Source organism: Akebia trifoliata, chromosome 3 (genome assembly GCF_017979445.1).
Source record: "Akebia trifoliata isolate Shusen 1 chromosome 3, ASM1797944v1, whole genome shotgun sequence".
NCBI lineage: Eukaryota > Viridiplantae > Streptophyta > Magnoliopsida > Ranunculales > Lardizabalaceae > Akebia > Akebia trifoliata.
This window is the reverse complement of record NC_141377.1, coordinates 45,794,238-45,811,139: the sequence shown is the minus strand read 5'-3', so window position 1 is coordinate 45,811,139 and position 16,902 is coordinate 45,794,238. Positions and strand designations below refer to the sequence as shown.

Below are 16,902 nucleotides of genomic sequence, written 5' to 3'. Positions count from 1 at the left end.
CAAATAAAATTTTAATTTCATATCTTCTTCTTCCCCATCACCATCATCACATTCACCATCTGTGTCGTAGTCCCTTCCCACCTCCACCCTCTTCTTTTTCTTTTTCTTCTTCTTTTTCTTTTTGTTCCTCCTCCTCTTCCCTTCGCCCCAACCATTTTCCTCTTCTTTCCTTTTTACTTCTCCTCTCTCTCCTCTTCCCCGTCTTCTTAGATTTTTTTCCCATGATTTTATTTAAATGAAATTAAACAATGGAATTTAGTTTTATAATCCTACCCATTTTCCATCATTATTTTTTCATGGATTTTAAATTTTATGAAAAATTATTTTCTATATTATTATACACATCCTAAAGATTGAAGATAATAGGCTTTAGAGAGAAAAATTAAAGGATTTTGACTAGAGGTTAAAGATGAGGGTATTTATGTCATTTACTATTAATTTCTATAAAAATCCTAAATCAAGGGAAATGTCTTCGGGTCCAAAAACGTAGGGTTGTCAACGGATAGATATCCGATCGGAAAGTGTTATATCCGAATTCGAATCCAAAATTTTTAGTACTATCTGAATTCGAATTCGAATCTGATCAGATATCACTAACGAATATTCGAATTCATATCCGAATAAATTATCGGATATCCTATATTATCTGATTCGAATCCAAAATCTACAATCCGAAAATTATCCGAAAATATCTGGAAAAAAAAAAAACAAATAAAATCAAATGGGTTTTGAGAGAGAGATTTCGACCAATTCGACCTGCCAATGGACGCCGATGCCAAAGTGATCGCTGAGAGAGATTCCAACAGTGATCGCAAGGGTTGAGATTGTTGATGCTCTTCGGCTGGAGATTATGGAGTTCGCACTGTCGATAAATGGGTTTTACAGAGAGAGAAAGGAAGAGAGAGAGAGAGAAATACGTACTTGTATACTCGCCGGTCGGAGAAGGAGCTCGCAATCCCGCACGGTCAAAACCCTCCGTTTACTTCGACTGATTCTGGTTCGTGTGGTTGAGGTTGAGAGAAGATAAAAACAGATTAAATTTTTATTGTAAAACATGAATACACAACATATATATATACATATATAAATGTTTTGTTGTAAAACATGAATACAGAATACATATATTATATCGGATCGAATATTATCGAATCAGATATCGTAATATCCGAATTCGTATCCGAAATTCATTCGAATTTTAAAATAACATCCGAATCCGATATCCGAAATTTTCGGATAATATCCGATTTTTCGATTTCGAATTCGAATTTTGGCTATCCATTGACACCCCTACAAAAACGTATCTTAAAGTGGAGGCATGTCTACATTTTTACTCAACAAAGGTGATTTAGACATGCCCCCTCCCCCAAATGTTTTTATCAATTTAGAGATACCCTTGTATTTCAAAACTGAGGATATGCTCCTTGACTTAGGTCTTCTATGAGAAACTAATGCAAATGACCTAGATGTCTTCATCTTTAACTTGTACTCGAGAACCCCTTCTTACTAGACCATCGTTAACCATGACTCAAATTTGAGTAAAAGCTAATTTGACAAATTAAAAAACCTCTAATGAGAAAAATTAAGCGTTTTGCTCAAAATTTTAAATAAAAAAAATTTCATCTCCCAAAAATCTATTTCTTACATTTATTTATTTTTCCCATAAATGTTTATTCAAATAAGACCATTGAGAACTACGTGTGGGCAAGAATGCATTTTCAAACTAATGACATAATCCTTGAGTTTGGTCTTCTTTTATAGACTAGAAAAGTATTAATTAAATACCCCCATTTTCTATTTATAACAGGGAAAAAACCTTGATTGTTCTCTAAAATTCGGTTATCTACAATCTCTTTGGTATATATTATTATCTACCAATTCTCTTTGTCTTCATCATCTTGTAGAAAATCATTGATTTTTTAATCCAAGTATCTATTATCTTTCACATAGTAAAAAATCAATCATTTGCTACCTTTCCAAAAATCCTGTCTTATTCTTAAAATATGAATGTTAATTGAAATATAACCTAAAATTCGGTCAAAAGTTCGATAAATGAAAAACCCAAAAATTCAATAATACGACAGTGATGGTGATGATGAAATTGGTGAAGGTGGTGATGGTAATAACGATGGATGGTGACAATGAGGGCATTGAGGTAATTGTTATATTAGTTTATAAAGAAAGACCAACATCAAGGGATAAATCATCAATTTGAAAAATCAAGGTGTAATCTCAAATAAATGTAAAGGGTCATGTCATTATTTTTTTAAAGATAAAATGGACATTTGTCACTTAAAAAAGTGGATTCCTCCAAAATTTAGAAGCAAGGCGCTTCAAAGTTTACTCGTGTCATACGTCACAACTTACAAATTTATACTTTGCAACATACAACAAGTTAAAATAGCTTTTTTTTCGATCGAGTTTTGTAAAAATTCATAAAAATCCTAAAAAAACATGTTTTATTATTATTTTTTAACTTAAAATATGTGAATTATTCAAAATAGTTCAATAATCCAGAGAATAATACTTGCATTGAAAAAAAAAAAAAAAATTGTAAATTTTTCAAGAATTAAATGAGAGCGTGCTAAGAAGGGGTAGGATTGCATTTTCAAACTAATGACACAATCCTTGACCTAGGTCTTCTCTAATAGGCTAGTAAAGTATTAATTAAATACCCCTATTTTCTATCTATAGTTGGGGGGGGGGGGGTGCAGAATCTTGATTGTCCTTCTCTTCGTCATCTTCTGGAAAATCATTGCTTTTTTTTATCATCTTTCACATAATTAAAAATCAATCGTTTGCCATCACTCCGCAAATCCGATTTTGTTCTTGAGATTTGAATGTCACTTTAAAAAAAATTAGAGGCCAAAGATGACTGATTTGAACTCTCTAGAGGTCAAAGATGATTGATTTTGAACTCTTCAAAAATCCTTATCTTATTCTTGGGATTTGAATGTCACTTCAAAAAAAAATATCCTAGAGGCCTAAGATGACTGATTTTGAACTCTTCAAAAATCCTATCTAAAACTCAAGAGATTAAATTATCCTAGAGGCCGAAGATGACCGGTTGTATCTTTTCTTCAAACCTTCACCTGATTAATGAAGTCTTTATTGTAGGACAACGGAAATCATGATTAGAATTTAGAAATAGAATGATAGAAGACTCAAAAATAATATTTAAAAATGAGATAAATGATATTGGGACATATCCTTACTGTTTCTTCTAATCTACCACGTTATTGCTTTCCTATTCTACCATTATTTTGATTTTCTATTCTACCCTTTCTTTCTTTTTTTTTTTTTTTCCCTTAGAATTACTTACCACATATGGAAGATGAAGTCACTTTTGTCATCCATTAGTCTCTCATAGAGAAGAACTAGGTTCTGAGGCATATCATCGCATTAAGGATTGGAGAGCCTTTAACACTACCCTTGCTAACCTTATTGGGCCCTATAACCCTAGAGAGCTTGTAACTCCGTTTGCTCAAGAAAGTACCCAGTTGTCCCACTGATATGTATAAAATCTAGAGCCCCCTGCTGAAGGCCGACGCCTCCTCACTCTCAACCCAAACCCCATTTTGCGTATGAAGTGAAGTAAACAAATAATCATTCAGAGTGAATTATTTCATCTCAAATTAATGGGCACCAAAATAAACATTTAAAAATTCCACATTAATATTCCAAAACTTCAATCAAATACTATAAGATCAAACTCGTGTTTATAAAAAGAAATCAACATTAGAACAAATGACCAAGTAACCAAAAAGTAACAAACACACCAAACGACCTAACACAGAACATAAAACAAGCGACACTGAAATCACATAACTAACATTAAATCCTACTGCCTCCAGTCCCCATCCCTAGAAGAATAACGAGATCCACCATCGCCATACCCGCGATCACGACCACCACCACCACCACGACTGTAACCACCGTCATCACGACGTCCACCACCACCACCGTATCCACCACCGCTACTACGGTAACCTCCTCCTCCTCCTCCTCCGCCGCCGCTTCCCCTAGCTTGAGCTTCATTAACGGTGATATTCCGTCCGTCAAGGTTTTGTCCATTCATCCCTTCGATCGCATCTCTCATGGATCGTTCATCAACAAAGGTCACAAACCCAAAACCTCTCGATCTCCCAGTTTCACGGTCGTTGATGATCTATAATTAATATAATAAAAAAAACAATAAAGAAGTAAGAACAGATCGCGATCGAGATCGAGAAATTCAGAGATCTGTAACACAAATCAAATGTATCGATCTAGAAAAGAAGAAGATACACATACCGTTTCCGGTGATCAATTAAATAACATAGAGACATAGAGAGAGAAACAGAAACAAAGCCACCGGTATCAGAGAGAACAAGAAAGATCACGAAAAAAACGAAACAATCAGTTCTGATCCGATCCGATCCCGGCGTCTGATTGATAATAACGGACCTTTGATTGGAGGATCTCGCCGTAAGAACTAAAAGCCCTCTCTAGAGAGTGGCTATCAGTTGTCCATGCGAGTCCGCCTACGAAGCAACTGTACTCAACATCTGCAGACGCCATATCTCTATCCCTATCTATAACAGCGAAACAATCCTTAGAGAAAAAGAATGAAAAATAAAAAGCTCACTAAAACCCTAGAACCCAAAGTTTGTATTTATAGATGAGTGGGTCAAGAGAGGTTATTTGGTTGCATCTGTAACTCTGTTCTCAATAATGCTATTCCGTCGAACGAGGGAAACCTAATTCTTCAGAAAATCAGAATATGCTTGCACGAAAACTCGCAAAAATCAACCTTTTTTTATTTGTTTAATAGATTATTATTTCTGCAGCCAAACACCGCATGTGTTATTTATTGTTTAAGAGTAATGCTGTCAAGAAGACAGGCTCATGGAATATTCAACGATCCCATTCTTAAAAAATGTCGCATATGATTAAGGTTGCAACTTGGGCCCCAACCGGACCATCGGGCCTAGGCTCACTAATTCAACTTCAACTCGAGTCTGATCTTCTAAAATCGGGTTGAATTTGGATTAATCTGAGTTAAATAATTTTGGATGATTTGGTCGGGTTGGAGGGATAGGCTCATTGCATAATCCTAATTTATTTTGAATAACAAATAAATTTAACATTTTAAAAAAAAATCCAACATAAAAAAGTAAGATTATTAGTAAATAAAATAGTATACAACTTCAAATCTATCATTGAAATAATATTTAGACAAACCATAAAATATCAAAATTCATGTTAATATTTACTAATTGTCTACAAGTTGTAATAAAAAGATGAAATAAAAAATTTATAACTAATATAAAAATATTTATTAAGTACGGGTTACTCGTATCCTTAACCCGAGTTCAACTCATCTTCTACATAACTTGGCCTGGACTCACCCATAAATTAGGTTGAGTTTGGACCAGTCTGCCCAGATTGCAACCCTCTATATGATACTATCAAGATAAATGGATCCACACAAACCATTGGCCAAATGTTTAAACTACATAATGTAGGGGAGATTTTCATCATCCCTCCAACTCAAGATACACACACACACAAAAAAAAGGTAATCTTTCCCTTGAACTTCTTCTTCTGTTATTGGTATGAAAGTTCTCAAATAGATTTTGAAAATTGTAGGGTATAAACTAAAATCACATGAAAATTAAATGAAGGATAAAGGTTTGTATACATAGATTTAAACCCCATTTTCGTTAACCTTCCTTGTTAAACTTAATTGTAGGATATATATATATATATTTTGGATAAACTTAATTGTGGATTATTATATTCTAGGATGTTGTCAAAAGTGATTCTCTTGGTCGATTATGGGCATATATATGGCAAATTTTATAATTCCACTATGAGTTCTCAAATTACAAGTCAAGAACTTATAAGTGAGTACTTATTTATCCCTTCTAGTATTATTAAGAGTCATTTGTAATTAGCAATAATTCAGTGTATCTAGGAGATGGGCCTTGTTGTTCTTGGTCATTCTACCAATAATTTGCATGCATTTGATTTGAGGGTTTAGGTGTATTCTTGTTTTTTCACTCACACATAAAATATTGGGTAATTTAGGCATTTGCCGTGTGGTTACTCTAAAAAAGCTAGTAAACACAAAATTTTGCATTTGTAATGATATATTTTATGGAATTTTACCATTTTTTGTGAGTGAAGTGCTTGGTAGTTTCTTTAGAAAAGTACCCCAAAATTATACAAGTGCTTGGTTGTAAAAGAAAAAAAAAATGCTTGTTTTTACTCTCTTTGTTCTACAATTAACAAAATGCCTTACTTTTCATACCATGTTACCCTGCAAATCAATATTGAAAAATATAGAATTTGATCATAAAAAAATAAAAAAAATAGAAAATTTGATATGAAGTTGAAGACTTTATCATTCCACTGCCAATGAGGTTATATGATTAGTTTGAAAACTCAAGGGAATCTAAAAATATTCACTAAGAGATAATTGATAAATTCCAATGACCAGAACATCAAGTATGTTGAAAGTGGGCCAGGGATTAAAAAGAAAACTCCACGTGCCATTATGGGATGTGGGATTATTGAATATTAAGTGACTCCGAGGTGCATGAAATCTTTACTTAATTTAACCCGAGTTAGATCAGCTAAAGGTGAAATCACAGGGGAGATGATGAATTAGAGAGACTTGAGAAAAGAGTCGGTCGTTTGGATTAGCTGACACTTGCCTCTAAAAATATCTGAGGGTCTAATTACAGTTGCGCCCCTGTGAATTTTATCAAATTACATTTTGTACTTTAGCAGCGCCTTGTAATTGTGATAAGAAAGGGCTGCATAGATTTGTCGCATGCATCCATCTGTCTCTGAAGAGATATCTGTACTAGTGTGCTTGAAGCATGGTTTTAAAACTTGTTTTGACATCTTGAGACCGAGTTATTTTGGATTAGTTTTTCGATAAATTTGGGACATTTAGATCAACAATGAGAAAAATGAATGTGAGTTTTAAATTTCGTCCAATACATTTACTTGTCTGTCCTTCTCGTCCATGCCTGATATCAAGACGACTCGAGCGATACGTTTTAGAAACCATGGCTTGAAAATCATATTCATAGGTTGGGCTTTAGTGGGACTTTTTGAAGCTTTGTAAGAATAAATTGCTCTTGAAAGTTAGATGGTAATGATGGTTTTAAAAAAAAGAGAGCATTCATTAACACACTAACTTTTACCTACAACACATCAAACTAACCTTGACAACTTTTTAACTTCAAAATGATTGCTGTGCTATTAGTAAAAGTTGGTGTGTCAATAGAATCAATCAGATTCGTTCCTATTAGCCCGGTCACAATTTGGTACAAAGTAAACTGATTCGTGGTACGAACTTGGATTCATAGAATTCAACGATGAATCCATGCTAACTAATTTGTAAATTCAATTGGTTCATTGAACCAAACTAGCGAATCAAAAAAATGAATTAACTCTACTTGCTCCTATGAACCAGATTCGTTCAATGGTGATTTGCGAACCCAAAATTCAAATCGAGCAAACTGACAAACCAGGTAACATAGATCTACACTTTTGTCTAGCATCGAAACTACGATTTTCAATGGGCTGGTTTTTTCCTGGCCCATCCCGATGTGGATTTGATTTAGGTAATGTTACTTGGCCCGTTCAGGTATCAGATTGGGCTTAGACTTGGTGGCTAGCCCCCGTTGGGAGGCCCCATACATGTGATAACCTGCATATTACATATATTTTACAACATATTTTTATATGAGATTTGCGGCCCATATAAGCAGCGAACCAAGCTTGGAGCTAGATAACTTTTATTTGGCCCGGCCCATTGACAGCCCCAATAAAGTCATATTTTGTACAGAGTTGTGCTGGAGTAGCATTAAAATTGAAATCGATTCTGGCATTGCTGATGTGGAGGTGCAGGAATAACCATAGATGCTTTTCATTTGTATCTCGAGGAAAAGAATCTATGGTTACATACGTACATCCATGTGAGCAATGTGAGAATCGATGTCAATTTTAAAGTTACTTAAGCATTTTCCTTTTGTAAATATAAAAAAGAGTAGTGATTTCCTAACTCCCCCCTACCCACTTGAAACGGCATGTGCTGGAATCATATATTTTCCTTGGGATACACAACTGATACCTCCATATTATGTGTAGTTGTGTATCCCGATGAAAACTATTGTTCTAGCACATGCCACGTCAAAAGAGTATGGGGGAGTATGTTAAGGGTGGTGGTGGGGGTGGGGGGGAGTCAGAAAATCATTATTCTATAATATAAAAAAGTTTCAAACAATTATTTATAGAAATGCAATTGCAGTTTCACAAAAAATACAAAATAATAACTGCTCTTAAATTCTTAAAAATCAATTTTAGTTGGACAAAAGACTAACTGGACTGAGATTTATTTTTTGGATAACCGGGTATCCTTGTAGACAAGGGATCAGACCCGTATATGGGTTCTGCCCAGTCCATAGACTATGGTCTTGTCCAAAAACTAGTCCTAAGGCATGTGCTACGCCCGCACATCACATTCAATGTCCTCTATGTGCCATGATATTTCTCTCATTGAATTCTCTTTATGGAAGGTTTAGGAAATCTACCCACACAGGGCAGTGAAGTTGGTCTAAGACCTTGTGTTTCTTGGACAACGTCTTGGGTTCAAAGGACGAAAATTGATATATGGGGTTTGCGGCTTACCCCACTCATCCTCAGCGACTAATACTACTCGCAAGGGTGGGGGACAGTACCCAGATTCACTGAAGGAAAAAAAAAAAAGAGTTTAGGAAATCTCTCCCACATTGGTAGAAAATGTGTTTCCCAATATTTTTAAATTGGGGGTTTTTGAAGACTTTGTAACTCCTTGATGAGTTATTTTCTTGAGATTTGCTGGCTTGTCAATACTTAAAACATAGAATTGATTTACTTATAATCGTTAAGTTTAACATAGATTTACTTAGAGCACCCAAAGATGTATGTTAATTGTTTGTTGGTTTAATGTGAATTGGAGGGTGCTCTAAGCAAAAGTTAGTGTGGCAAGAGAAGCGCTAATTCGCCTTAAGGACCAAATAACATCAATTGGTGCTTTTATTTGCATATAAGTGCATTTTAATCATTTTAATGTAATTTGGAAGATAGTTTTACCAAACAATAATCATATTTCTTGGTTTGATCCGATCCAGATCCAATTTGATTGTAATTAAAATTGGGATCTTCTAATTATCTGCTGAATCAACCCAACCCAATCCCCGTTGACAGCCCTACTGTGGAGGACCACTAGAGATATACAATGGAGGGGATGATTAAATTAAATGTCTTGACTTCTTCATATAACAGCTACTCTTATCTTTTGATGTCACACTGTAGTTGAACAAATCTCATTATGATTACAACGGCACACTAACACTAACACTAACAGATAATGATAAATTGACACCCCCCCGCCCCCTCCTCTCTGACCAACTCCCTCTACGCTACTATACATAAAACCATAGATTTTTTTCTCGGGATACACAACTGACTTTGTATCCCTAAAAAAAATCTATGGTTATATGCACGGCCAATACTTTGGGGGGAGTTTGTCAGATGACGAGTTAGAAAATCACCACTCAATACTATTATGATTCAAGATTCTCTTAATCTTAACTATTGTAATCATAGAAAATTAAAGTTGAAAATATTTTTTAAAAGAGCTGTGTGCCTAACTCTTAAGAGGTTTGAAAATGGCGTTTTCTATACTTAAATATTTAAATGCCTTTCAACAACTTATGATAATGGGAACAAAATTAAATTTGTGTACACTACGAATGTAATAATGTTCTTAGCTATTGAGTTGAACAAACTTCATTCACATAGACTCTATTTGGCTCGTATTTTCAAGTTTCAACATGATTTTAAAACTCGTTCAGTCAACTGGCTGAGTAAACTCAGAAAATCATTGGGTCAAATTCTAACTCAGTCAAGTCAAATCGGAAATGAATCAAGTAAACTTTGGCAGAATTGTATGAGTGTGCATAGAATCTGGTGGAAAAAGACTCTGCATATATATTTTCAAAATATTAAAATCTATTTTTTAAATTTATATATTTAATATATTTTTATTTGATTCATCCAATTCAACTAAAAAATTATTAACTTTACTTGACTCTATGGACATTTGAGTTGAGTTGTGTTTACGAGTTAAAACTATGGTTTTCAACATATATTTTGTTTATCAAATAAACTAATCAACTTAATGGAAGCTATTATCAAAATCTAAGCCATCTTAGTGATATGGGATATAAGCTCTGTATTTAGCAAATATTAATTTAAAATAGCCGATTTCTATGGCTCTAATCTGACTTCAAACTTCTCAATTGTTTTTTTGCTCTCACATCATCACCTCAAGAGAAGGAAGGATTTATATTTGATTTCTTAAATAAAAATTAATTTAAATATTTTGCACCATTTATGTCAACCTTACAGGCCGATGTGATGTAATGCCCCCAACAACCTGAACTTGCAATGAGGCTCATTCATTCAGGTCCACTGATCACAAGAAATTTTCACCTAATCCTTGGACAATCTATGCATCCAAATTCAATGTAATAGAAATGCAAATCAATTAACACCACAGTTAAAAAAAAAAGGAGGAAATCGACTCACTTATTGGTTAGTATGATTGAGACACACATTTGACATAATGTCCAAAGACGTCCACAAAGTCCAAATGTGGTTTTGCATCTTGTGATCTAAGTTCCACATGTGATTATCTTGGTCATTGTTATATATTAACTTAAGATAATGATTATAGTCTCATATGATCATATCTTTACATCATCGATGTGGAACTAAAAGTTTATTGTAAGAAAAAAAAAATAGTGCAAACAAGATTACTTCAAGCTTTGATTATTCAAACACTAAAATGTTTTATTTATCTATTAATCATTTAGATTTCATGTCCCCATTTGCTAGTAGTAGACAATGACTTTGATTGGAATAAGTGGAAGCCAAAATCCACTTAAAAGTGAGTATCAAGAGACTATGGTTTTAAACAGGGGTGGAGCCATGATTTTGCCTGCGTAGGGGCAACTAAGAGAAGAAAAATTTTTGTGGGGGCAACTTAGAGTTAAAAAAAATATTTTGTGATGGCAATAAAGAGTAGAAAAAAATTTGCGACGGATTTTTTTATCTGCCGCTAATTTATGTCGCAATAACTCATTAGTCTACAAATTTTGAAAATTCTTATGGGGACCAACGACCCCACAATAAATCTGTCACTGATTTCAGATCTCGTTAGAGACTGAGATGACTCACTTGAGTCTTCTTGGTATCGCCGTTAACAAGATGAATAGACAAGATAGTGCAGAATCTAACAATATGACTTAGATGATATTTTTGAAATCTCACCCGAGATGGTAAAATTCAGTTATGTCAACTAGGATTTTGTATTATTTTATTAAAATAAATTTTTTTTTTTATAAATAAAAATTATTATATAATAAAACATGATTTTTTGGTTAAACAAGAGTTAAATGATTTACCTTGTCCAAGATGAGTTGACTCGTTCAAGAGAACTCAGTCTCGTCCATGTACGAGACGTCAAAAAGAGTTTTGAAACCATGTAAGAGATCCACTTACCATCAACCAACGTGATTATAAGAATCATGAGTCTACAGTTTTCTTCATTTTGACTAAAAAGATCCTAATAAAAAGTAATAAGTTTACATGCATTGTGAGGGTATTTTGGGAAAAAAAATTTGATGTCAACAACTCCTCTAATCTGCTTTCCTCAAAAGTTGAATATGTATCTAGATTTTCTACACGTGACTAATAACGAATTACCAAAATGCCTTTGGCCAAAAACACTTGTTAAAATGCTTTTATTTCTTCTTTAAAATATATCATACATGATTTTTGCCTCCAAAATCTACCATTTAAGGAAGATAGAATTTTGCGGAAAAAAAAAAAAAGGAAGTATAGTTCCGCCCCTAAGTTTTCTTTGCAAACAAGATAATTTTCGAAAAAAAATCTAAATTATATATTTAATGAGAAGATGATATGGTGAATCCCAATGTGCCTAATGGATGATTAATTCCAATAGATTGAAAAATGAGCTAGATACAAAAATAACGAACTACATGGATAGGCAATGAACACTTACAACCGAATAGATTTTTTTGACAACATCAATCATTCAATTACTACGATAAGAAAACTAATAATAAATGTAATAAATTGCATCTTTTTTTGCCTAATCGATAGACCATGGTCATGTCCAAGTACTAATCCTGGGGCATGTGCAATGCCCTCACATCATACACACTGAATAAGTGAGGGTGCACGCTCACAAGTGGCCCCTGAGGAACGATTGCTCATGCTAGATATTGAACTCACGACTTATGGGCTTTCACTGCTTATCGGTTCAAAATTGCTATTGAACCAACGCTGTAGAGTTTTAATTGCACATTTCTTGTTCAAAATGATGTAAAAATGTGAAAAAGGTAATGTAATGTTATGTATATTGTATATAATAAGACATATTGTGATATATCGGATTATTATATTTATATTTTAGAATATAAACTTCCTCTGGTAATTAGAGTTTATTTCGAATTCAAATACCAATCATATGGAGATTGGAATGAAGGGTACCTTGTACTTTGTTTTGGTTCCATTGTTTTGAATTAATACTAATTTTATTTATTTTAAAAAGTGCAAACCAATTTTCTTGAAATGCATTTTGGAGCAGAGCTGGATGATTGTGGCCATCCAATAGAGAATAGAGTAATAAGCTTTCTTAGTATATCACAAATACAAAACACAAAATAAGGGCGTTTGGTTCGGAGTGTAGAACCTGATTCTCATTTTGTATTGCGGAATATCAAAATTAGATTATAAAATTGATTTTCAGAATTTAAAATCTTGTTTGACTAATGTAAAGAGATTGAAAAAGAAGACATTTAAGTTGTTTTCTACTAGTTTTCAATTAAATTAAACGTTTAAGAGGTATGTTAAGATTTTTCAAAGAATTATGATAGTTTTGTAATATCAGAAATTATAATAATAATAATAATAATTATTATTATTATTATTGTTATTGTTAATTATAATTAAATATAATTATAGTTATGTTAATATTATTGTTTGTTGTTATTATTAATATCATTTTTATAATAATAATTTCAAGATCGTTTGCGAGAATTAGGGGAAACGTTCTCATAATTCTTTCTGATTTTTCATGTTTTTGATTTTTGATTATGAAAATATCAGGTTGATGATCAGATAAAAATGATGAATCCAATCCGGTCGGATTATGGTTTGGAATCCGTACCAAACGCCCCTAAAGCAGTAGTTCTGATTTTTGGAAGATATTCTTTAGAGATTCCGAATGAAGTTAATAAACTATTCAAAATCTGTATTTGTCATCTAATTTCAGCCGTTCATTGGACAATGTCTGACTAACGTTGTTGGACTTAAGAAAATGTTCCTTTTGAAAAGTAAAATAGTTATCAAGTGAACGTGGGGATACACGTTAACTTTAGAAAAAGAAAGCTCTTGTGACTTCTCCGATTAGTCAGACATGCAGGTGAAATGAGGAGAAGGCAAGTGGGACACGTAAGCTAAGTGGGTTGACGAGCAATAAGTGGAGTTGACCGATGTAGAATGACTTTTTTAACCTCAAATGAGGTTTGGGCCTTGAGGTAAGGGGAAAAAAACACAAATTTGCTTGCTTTTTTGTTTTAGGGATTCTTATTAAATCGTATGTGAAAACGCACATGTATTAGTGAAGTTCTGTTTGTAATTTTAAATGTATTAAATAAGGGGAAAAAACACAAATTTGCTTGAGTTCTGAGTAAAAGTTGGTGTGGCAATAAAACATTTCTTTTAAAAATTAATTAATATGAATATCGAGTCATGGGATTATAATTTATTGATTTTTAATCAAATTGATCCTCATTATATGAAGTTTAAATGTGAAAGTTGCGACAGTTGTGATTGGGTTTTTCTTAATTCATTTTTAGGGGAAGATTCGTGATTTTCTAACGCCCCCTCTAACACGCATCCTCATATGCCTCCTGATGTGGTGTGGGCTAGAGCCATAAATTTCTTCCCTCAGAATACATAACTGTACATTCCCATAAATATGTGCAATTGTGTATCCTAAGAAAAATAATCTATGATTCTAGCATGTGCCACGTCAGGGGACGTGTAGGGGGGATAAGAAAATCATTATTTTTGAAGAGTGAATTTTTTATTTTATAAAGGTTGAAGTAGATGGAATCCACTTGAATAGTAGGTTATATCAAACGGGTCTGAGAAGTAAAAGAAGGGATTTTTTATACTTTAAAAATATGGGTATTTAAATCATTTTATTTGTGAGAGGGATCAATATTTCATGCTAAAAGTCATATTTAAAAATAAAAAATCGGACGTGATCCATGAGACCGTTAGAGAATAGATGTTAAGAGGAGGGACATGATATTATAGATATTTAATTTAGAGAATTAAGAGTAACATATATCTATTTATGTAAATGATATAGGTCTAACTCCAAGGTTTGTTAACAAACTTTATAAAGTAAAATTACATTAGAATTGTCAAAACTCCAAGAGAATTCTAATAGTAAAATTCTCTTAGGTGTCGTACACATGTGTAGGAATAAAAATGCAATACTGAGGTCTGCCTCGTAAATCTCTCGTATGTAGATAGGTTTACTAGTAAAATTATCTTAGGTGTTATACACTTGTAGGTAAGCAAGTAGCAAAACAAAAACAAAGATTTGAGCCGAAAACACCTTTTTATATGGAGTATAGATTTCATTTTGTCTAGTGGTCAACCACAAATGTGGTTTGAGATTATACAATTCTTATACAAACAAACTACAGGAAATGCCTTTAACAAATTTAAACATTTTTTATTTACACGCTCACCTTTATTGGTTGTACACCAATCTTTTCAGATTATATGATCACTTGTAATGTTGAGGAGATAAATAAAAATATCATAACCAAACATGTGATATTAGTTAGTGTGAATCTCAATGCAAGATTGATTGATTGTATCTCAATAATCGTATATTTGTTATACCATGTGGCATGATACTATATGATCGAAGAAGAGAGTCCTAGGAACTCCTAATAGGTAGGAGTTAGATAATTATTTGCATAAAAATGGATTAATTATTTAAGACAAAATCTTAAGAAAGAATACGAGAAGAAGAAGGGGTGTGTATTTTATCATAAAAAATTAATAACTTTGCAACTTTAAATCAAAACAACTATTATACAACCAATTCAGAAAGTTGAAGACAAGATCTAATATATATATATTTCTTTGATATGTGCGGCACACGTTCAACATTTAAATGTAGTCACTTTTAAGTGGAGGGGCATATAGGACATGAATGTATGACCTGGAGAGCACACCCAATCACCCTTACCATCTCAGCTATTCCATGGTAAGATCTACTATATTGATTATAAGGAAAATCTTGAAAAAAATGTTATTTCTATTGTGAAGCTTTAGTTCGAATTAAAAATGTATTATTTTTGGTAATTTTTTTTAAAAATGCTTTTAGAAAATTGTTATTAGATATTTGGGAATGACATAAGAGTTTTAGTCAAATTAGAACTTTTACTATTTATGCAAATTTTTTATTTCAGGAGAGTTTTACTATTTTAGATAATTACAGTGGGATTACAAAGTGGTATCATATTAAAAGTCTCAGATTCTATTTGACTTACCATAACCTATTATTATTATTATAAAGATTTTGGGTTTATTATCTTGTCTTTGCCTCGTTGGAGATGAGTCATGGATACCTCGAGGAATGCTTGGGTATTTCGCATCTCTAGCAAAGGCCTTGAGAATACTAATTTTCTCTATAAGGTCCTTCAAATCTCTCTCAAAGTATTGTTTTTCTTTCTTGATTTTTCTCTATGTTTCTCGACCTTTTTAATGAATCCATGCAAAAATATAATCGTCATTGATTTCTTACCTTCTTGAATGTGTTCGATGACATGAGAGGTGGGTGAAGATACAACACGAAAAAAAGTCCATTTTTGATGTCCAAGGCCGTCAAATTTTTCATTGTCAAAGTTTTTCTTTTGATGGATTGAAACCATCAAATTAATGGAGGATAGAAGAAATTCGACTGCTATGAGTCGTCAAATTTTGGAAACATAAAAAATTTCAATTCCTAAAATTCGTGGGCCTCGACCTATCGAATTTTCCCATCATATTTTTCAGTTTTCACGTAGTGAGATACATGGTGCTTGGCAATCAAACCCATCCAAAGGACCGTTATTATTGCACATCCTACCCTTTTTCTCATGGCCACTCTCTCTTGTCCCTCCTCTTTTCCTCCCCTTCTCTCTTTGATCTTATTTGGTGCGTGACATATCATTTTGTGTTACAGATAAAATATCGTGCATTATAGATATTTTAAATTTTTTGATAATTTCTTTTCGAGTTGTGAAAACGGACTCGAAATTGTATACTCACTTATCATTCCCTCAATGTGGAAAGCGAGTCCTTCATTTTTTGTACTCTACAGTTAGCTGTCACATAAAGAGTGAAGCCACATCATTATAAAGAAACAATTTCTTTACTTTTTTTTTCTTCTTTCGATTCAGTTAAAACATAAACAAAAAGACTTTTGCTCAATAGATTTCTCAATGAACAAAGACACACGAACCCTAGATTGAAAACAAAATGAGATGTTTACTTTTGATTCACATTATTAAAAATTAATTTCTAATAATGTCGTTGCTTCACTCTTTAAATGGCAGCTTAATGTAGATTATAGATTAGAGTCGTGCTAGAATAACATTGTGGGGGACATTTCTTATATGGAAGTGTGTAGGAATCATATGAGCTTTTCCTCAAGATACAAGTGAGATCTCAATGAAAAACATTTATGATTCCTACATTCCC

The 16,902-nt window shown here is 33.0% G+C and overlaps 1 protein-coding gene across 1 annotated transcript; it reads right to left on the bottom strand.

Moving 5' to 3' along the window:
- Positions 1-3,648: 3,648 nt before the first annotated feature.
- On the bottom strand, positions 3,649-4,778 carry LOC147407350 (glycine-rich RNA-binding protein GRP1A-like). Its single transcript, XM_086435868.1, has 2 exons — positions 4,444-4,778; positions 3,649-4,165 (listed from the first exon to the last, which is right to left on the bottom strand). Exons 1-2 carry the CDS (start codon positions 4,555-4,557, stop codon positions 3,839-3,841), a joined length of 441 nt encoding a protein of 146 aa, XP_086291994.1. The 5' UTR covers positions 4,558-4,778; the 3' UTR covers positions 3,649-3,838.
- Positions 4,779-16,902: the final 12,124 nt, after the last annotated feature.

Bases quoted from the DNA above. Each gene is read 5' to 3' on its own strand.
- LOC147407350 (XM_086435868.1), bottom strand. From the start codon at position 4,557: ATGGCGTCTGCAGATGTTGAGTACAGTTGCTTCGTAGGCGGACTCGCA. The intron at 4,166-4,443 runs GTCCGTTATTAT...TATTAATTATAG, and splicing joins GCGAGATCCTCCAATCAAAG to ATCATCAACGACCGTGAAAC.